This window comes from Scylla paramamosain, chromosome 34, assembly GCF_035594125.1.
Source record: "Scylla paramamosain isolate STU-SP2022 chromosome 34, ASM3559412v1, whole genome shotgun sequence".
NCBI classification, from domain to species: domain Eukaryota; kingdom Metazoa; phylum Arthropoda; class Malacostraca; order Decapoda; family Portunidae; genus Scylla; species Scylla paramamosain.
Genome location: NC_087184.1, coordinates 4,528,058 through 4,535,559, shown reverse-complemented (window position 1 = coordinate 4,535,559; position 7,502 = coordinate 4,528,058). Strand labels below are relative to the sequence as shown.

The window sequence follows — 7,502 nt, the reverse complement described above, 5'->3', positions numbered from 1 at the left end:
TATGCTTGTAATTTTACAAGGCAAATCACCTCTGTTGGGGGGAGCTTTCACATGCCCTCCTCTTCCCCCCTTTTCTTTCTTTTTTTTGGGCATTTTGTTATGGTTATTACAGGCCTAAATTTTGTGTCATGTGGAGTGATCATGGTCTTTAAAGTCTGGTGCTGTGGCGCAGTGCAGCTCATCTCGTGTGAAAGCTCCCACCAGCAGAGGTGATTTGCCTCATAAAATTGCATACTTCAACTGACCTACAGTAAGTATCGTATACTTTTTAAAATTTTACTCTATATTTTCCACTTCATTGCTTGTTTCTTCTATTCCCTTTATATCAGTGGTTTCCAAAGTGGGCGGTACCGCCCCCAGGGGGGCGGTGAGGAAGAAGGGGGCGGTAGGGGGGCGGCAGTCCGAAGTCGAAGTCAGAAGTTCGAACGTTTGTTTGACGATTTGTACACAACACGTGCAGCAGGACGAGTCAGTGGACGACGCATCAGGGTCCGATTACCGCACGCCACTCTGGCCGCTCTTATGTTCATTTCGTCAAAGATGAAAGCTTGGTTCAAGAGCTGTTATTTGCAAGACAGCTTGAAACAGACACAAAAGGGGAGTCAGTATTTTGTGTCGTTGATGTTTTTTTCAAAGAGAAAGACATCCCACTTTCTAACATTCTTGCTTGTGCAACAGATGGGGCACCATCAATGGTAGGTCATCATCTTGGCTTCATTAGTTTCTTGAAAAAAGCTGTACCTGGAGTACTTACAGTGCACTGTGTAATCCACAGGCAGCATCTGGTCACAAAAAACCTGAGTGGTAGACTACACAAATCAATGAGTACTGTTATCACAGCAGTAAATAAAATCAAGGCACATGCCCTCAATTCCCGACTGTTTCGACAGCTCTGCACTGATAATGATGAAGAGTTTGAACGTTTAGTGTTGCACACAGAAGTTAGATGGCTGTCAAAGGGAAATTGCCTGAGACGTTTCTATTCACTGTTTGATACAGTTGTTGAATTCTTCCAAGAATCCAATTCTGTTCTGTGTGATGAACTAAGAAACATGAAGCATGACATTGCTTATTTGGCAGATATATTCACAAAGTTCAATGAAGTTAATTTGCAGCTGCAAGGAAATGAGGCTAACCTAATTAAAGTCAAATCAGCTATCTCCACCTTCCTGGCCAAGTTACAGTTATTCAAACGAAACATAGCTCATCATGCACTCTACCAGTTCCCAAGCCTCTCTAAATTGGATAAGGAAAAAGGCATACCAGACGATGACCTTCAAGTGTATTGTACACACCTGGATGAACTGCACAGAGACATGTCTGAGAGATTTGAGGACATTTTATTGCTTGAAATACCAGACTGGGTGATCAATCCATTCCTAAATGTCGACGGTGAGGAAACTGGAGTGGCAGAGGAAGAACTGATTTCAATTCAAAATGACATTGAGCTAAGGCAAAAGTTCAAAAAGTCATATCAAGATTTTTGGTTACAAAAAAAAATCTCTGACTGCTATCAAGTGCTGTGGAACATGGTCAAGATGTACTTTATTGCCTTCCCAACATCGTATTTAGTAGAACGGGGCTTCAATGCAGTCGCCTTGCTTCTTTCCAAGCAAAGAAACCGACTGAAAATTACTGACCACGGGGATCTACGACTTCTTCTTAGTGAGTTCCAGCCTGATGTTGAGAAGCTTATGTCCCTGCACCAAGCACATCCATCCCATTAATATTAAGTGTGAGACAATGAAGGTTACTGGTGGAATGTTTATTTACCATTCCATGTTGCTGAAACAGTTAAAACTGCTAAAAAATAAATTGGTTTACTAAATTGGGTTTTATTTGTGAAATACACATTTGTGTTTAACCTTTCTCTTTTCAAATTGCAGCATACCAAATATCAAGAAAGAGGTGTTTGTTTCCATATGTGTCTGTGTGTGTGTGGGCGGGGGGCGCTAGGAATTCACCGGGGAGCCAAGGGGGCGCCAGCCTGCAAAAGTTTGGGAACCACTGCTTTATATTCTCCAAGTTGTGTTCAGTTAGAGCCTTCACCTCATTCTTTAAGGATTCCCTGTAATGCCAACAAGCTGTGTGTTGTTATTTTTACTCCTCTTTTACTTGAGCAATGCTATGAGCATGACTTATCCTCACTCACAACCTGTAATCCTCATACACTTTACTGAGCTGACTCCTGATTCCCAGATGCTGCAGCTTAGTTATCATTACAGTGTCACAAACAAAATCAAAACTAAAACTATAATGGTGAACTTATATTATTTGACTATTCAAAGGCTTTTGAATAGTCAAATAATATAAGTTCACCATTATAGTTTTAGTCCACCTATTTGGTGATGATCTTGTAAGTTAATATTAGCTGGTTCTTTGCTGATCTACCTGATCTAAACTTAAATTGGTCCTTAATAAAAAGATCATGAGATTTAATATATTCATAGATAAGTTGAGTGATTATATGTTCCAATGATTTGGCACAAACTTAAGTTAGGGACACAGCTCTATAATTCAGGATGTCATAACAGGAGCCTTTCTTGAAAACTGGTATAACCTGGAATATTTTCCATATCTAAGGTAAAGTGCCAGTATTGTAGAAAAAATGGAAGTTTCATAAAAGTGAATACACCAATACAGAAATACAAGATATGAAGAGAATAGGTTAAATGCTGTCTGCAGCCAGAGAGCAAACTAGACAGAGTTGTCTAGTTTGCTAAATGCAAGCCTAACACTGTCAGTGGTAATGACAAGGTCTGAAATAGTACCATGAGATTCTTGATGTGGATCTTGGGACTCAGGAGTGCCTGATGTGTACAGAGATACAAAGGAGGTTGCAAATAATTCACTCAGAGCATTGGCATCATGGACAACCTGCCTGGATGGAGACTTTAAGGGACCAATATTAGGTTTGCCAACCCTTTTTTTCCTCCAAATCTAATAAAACACTTTGGTATTGGAAATAAGATAATTGTGAGAGATGCCTCATAGTTTTGTTGGTTATTAAAAAGAATTCTATACTGGTGGTTAACATCTAGGTATTATTTTAGTGCCACCTCAGCTTCATTAGAATTTCTGGGAAGGTTGTACATATGGTGTTATAACTGTTATTGAGGAAACACACAAACAGGAGGAAAAAATTATATCCCCAATTTTTTCTGCAGAGGAAAAAGGATGGAGGTTTTAGGATGATGTTTAATTACTAATATTTCAAAAAGGAAAATTTCAAACAGGCAATTTGGCTTATTAACAAGGGTAATTACATGGCCTCAGTTGATCTAGCATACTACTCTGTCAAAGTAGCTGAAGAGCAACAAAAATTTCTTTGCTTTAAATGGCAAGAAATATTTATCAGTTTACCCATCTTCCTAATGGGACTGCAAAAGGTCTATGTCTGTTCACCAAACTAATGAAATATATTTTTGCTGCACTGAGAGAGATCAGATACACCATTACCAGTTTCACTGACAACACACTTATATCCCACAGTTCATTAGAATGCTATGAGTATACATTCAACAATGGAAGTTAAGAAATCAGGGATTCTGTATAAATGATAATAAATCAGTCCTAATATCTACAAAACGTTTGAAATATTTGAGGAATGTCACTGATTCAGAGACAACGACAGTTATCTTACCTGAATGGAGGAAAGAGAAAATAGTTTGAAGTTGCAAACATTCAGCTATTTCATAGTAATAAAGACAAAATCCGGAATGTGACCAAAGAAATTGGGCTTTTAGTCGCTGCAATTCCAACAGTAGAACTGTAGAAACTACATTATAGAAAGTTGAGAGCTGCTAAAATTTCAGCATTAGAGAAAGAAAAAGGTAACTTTGAGAAATGGATGGCTATCACATATGAAATGAAAACAGATCTGATTTGGTGGATAAATCATATTGCAGTGCAATGCAAAAAAAACCTACAGGTCAGGTACAGAAATAGACTTATATACTGATGTGTCACATTTTGGTTGGGGTAGTTACCTAAATCATCAGAAAATTAATGGAAGATGATCAATAGTAGAAAAGAAATGCACATCAATTCAAAGGAACTCAAAGCCATTTTACTGGTAGTGAAAGCAATTGCACATCAGATCAGAGAGAAACACATTAAGATATTTTGTGATAAGAAGACTGCAGTGAATTATGTAAATGAAATGGGAGGCACGAAATCTACAACATGTAATAACATGTACCTCAAAATTTGGAAATGGTGGGCAGTAAATGATGTTTCAATTACATGCTCTCACATAACTGGTAAAGTTAATTTCATAGTAGACAATGCATCTCAAAAGTTTAATAACAGACATGAATGGAAATTGAATGAGACCATTTTTTGAGAACTTCGCAGAATTTTTGAAGCCCCAAGCATTGATATGTTTGCCTGAAGGCTGAATAAACAAGTACCTTGTTTTTATTCAAGGAAACCTGACCTGAAACCAGAATACTTCAATGGTTTTCAATAAGATGTTCACAGTTTAATCTAATCTACATTTTCTCCCCCTTTTGCCTTGATTCCCAGATGCCTTCAGAAAAGTGATTGATTGTGCCACTGTGGACATCCCAGTCATGGATGGGGACTATTCAGAATGCTCATCAAAGAACCATGGCTAATAATGAGATGGAAGAATGTGTTGTGGCAGCCATTGATAGCAGATGAACACCCCATAATGAAACACACCAGGCTGATGGCATATCTACTGTCTGGCAACAGCTGTGAAAACATGGCATACCTGCAGCAGGTACAGACATCATCATGGCTTCCTTGAGACCAGTGACTGGAAAACAGTATTGCCCACATGTCAACAAATGGATACAATTTTGTGGAAGATGGCACATTAATCCCCTTAGTCCTGATAAAACAGATATTGTAAATTTCCTCTCAAACACTTTTCCAGAGAGGTGGGGGCTATGACTCTGTCAACACAGAAAGGGGAGCTCTTCCCTCACTAGGGATAGTTGTGGTGTGGACAGCTGCAGAATGGGATACTACCCTCTTGTCAACAGGGCTCTTGAGAGGGGTATTCAACTTGAGACCATCAAAACCTAGATATACAGAGACCTGGAATGTCAAGCTGGTGCTGCAGAAACTGAGAACTATGGAATGATTATGCAATCTTCCGCTAAAAGACCTAACACTAAAACTAGTGATGCTAATGATACTCATGCAAGAAGCCAGAGTGCAAACATTACATTTGTCAATGTTAAAGAACTTTAGCATTGGCATGGATTGATTCTATTTGTGTTTGGTTAGGGGGCAATATTAAATAATGTTAGCCAAAATCCAATGTGCAGTTTGTGAGGTTTTAAAGCATACACTAAAGATAAAAAAGACTGTGTGTGTATAAAACATTGAAAATGTATCCTGAACAGACTGAACACTTAGGATATAGTGTTGATCAAGAAAATGGGCACCTACTCATTAGTGTTATGAAGCCACACAAAAATGTAACAAAAGACAATGTTGCAAGATGGATTAGGTTAATGCTTAATATGTCAGGAGCAGACATAGGAAAGTACTCAGCTGGTTGTGTTCGGCCAGCTACAGCGTCAAAGACTAAGGCCATGGCTGTAAAGATTACACACATCATGGCAAAGGCTGGATGGTCAAGGGCAACCATCTTTGCCAAGCATTGAGACAAGGTAATAGTTCAGGAACTTGACACATTCCAAGAAGCTTAACTAGAATAGTGAAGAGGTTCTTATTGTGATAAGAAAGTCACAATTCTTTTGGAAAACACTAAATTTTGTGAATTTCCTACAAAACAAGGGATTTTGGCTCATGGTTGTTTTATTTCACCAAACTCACATACAGTGATACCTCAGTATATGCCCTTAATCTGTTCCAGATCCTTGGACTTACACCAAACAGGATGTATATCAAACAAATTTTCCCATATGAAATAAAAGGAAAATGATTAATCCATTTCTATGAAAAAAAAAAAAAACTACTGCTATTGGCATATTATACAGTATATTGATGGGGCTGTATAAAATAATTTAAACACTGCTTGATACTAAAATACATACCATATCTAATGACATGTAAGACGTACCCCCATTTCAGCAGGGCATATTTAAGAAAAAAAATAATTTTTTGGATTTAATGTTTAAAGCAAGTTAGCAGTACAGCAGAACAAAAAGCAAGCAATAATAATAGTAAAAAATCAATATCCTACATGATTGCAGTAACAAAACAAGGTAGCAGCCTACTCATGGAGGCGAGGCAAAGAACACAGCCCAGCTGCCAAGATGTCAACAACACACTAAACAGGTTGCATTTTAATTTTCAACATTTCCTTACATCATATTATGCTTGAAAAATACCTATACACCTATACGGTAGTGTAAATCTTTGGGTGTATAGGTGAAGAAAATTTCAAAATTAAATCTATGGGAGGTCTCACATTCACATTTTTTGAGCCATTAAAAAAAAAAAAAAGTGGGTCTTATATGCCATCAAATACAGTATTCCAAAGCACACATATACTGAGATACCACTGTACATACTATTACAAGATGTCACATACAACACCTGCATGGCTTCAAAACTTCATGGCAAAACAGACTGTAGCAGAGAAGTGATTTCCTGAAGTAAAATTATAGAAGTACATGAGACTTACCATGGGTCAGTTGAAATGTGCTTCGGATTTTGCGAAGCAAGCCACCGCTGCTGGAGAGAGCTTTCACATGAGAGATACACAAAGATCAAGGTACCGACAGACTTTAAAGAGCCGAGAGCCACCCACATGCCACAAGTTCCCGAAAAATGCCCGTCGGAAAGAGAAACACAAAGTCAAAAGCCCATCTTTCCGAAGGGTGGGAGTGGTGGGCATGTGAAAGCTCTCTCCAGCAGCGGTGGCTTGCTTCGCAAAATCCGAAGCACATTTCAACTGACCCATGGTAAGTCTCATGTACTTCTATAATTTTACTTCAGCAACCCACTGCTATTGCTGGAGAGGCTCCACATGAGATTTTAAAGCCATGTGGGTGTACTCTCAGAACTACACAATCCTTAACGTTCTCCAAGTGAGTGATTGAAAATTAAACAAACTAAATATGTATCCCAACTTCATTGTATGAAAAATCCTCCTCCTTAAACAGATATGTCCCTTACAAAAACATATAGTACATGTATAAAACAAACAAAATATGTCAATTGAGATCCAACGCAAATGAATAGAGAAACCTGTTAACATTACAATACAGAATCCAGTATGGCCTCTTGAAAAAAAAAAAAAAAAAAAAATTCTGAAACCTGAGTGATCTCCTTATTATAGTGTTTAGCAAAGGTTGTCTCCTGAGTCCAACCTGCCTTAGATAAGATAATGTTAACTGGGACATCCATGGCTTTGGCCTTGGAAGCAGAGGCTGGTCGAACACTGCCAGCCGTGAATTTCTTAGTATTGATACCACAGTCGACAAGAACAGTTTTAATCCACCTTGCCACTGTATCTTTGAAAACACTTTTATGTGGCTTCACCACACTGATGAGGA

General features: G+C 38.3%; 1 protein-coding gene across 1 annotated transcript; it reads left to right on the top strand.

Annotated features, from left to right (window-relative positions):
* Positions 1 to 4,498: 4,498 nt before the first annotated feature.
* LOC135089945 (uncharacterized) lies at positions 4,499 to 5,820 on the top strand. The gene is made up of 2 exons (XM_063986135.1): positions 4,499 to 4,747; positions 4,904 to 5,820. Exons 1-2 carry the CDS (start codon positions 4,595 to 4,597, stop codon positions 5,111 to 5,113), a joined length of 363 nt encoding a protein of 120 aa, XP_063842205.1. The 5' UTR covers positions 4,499 to 4,594; the 3' UTR covers positions 5,114 to 5,820.
* The last annotated feature ends 1,682 nt before the right edge of the window (positions 5,821 to 7,502 follow it).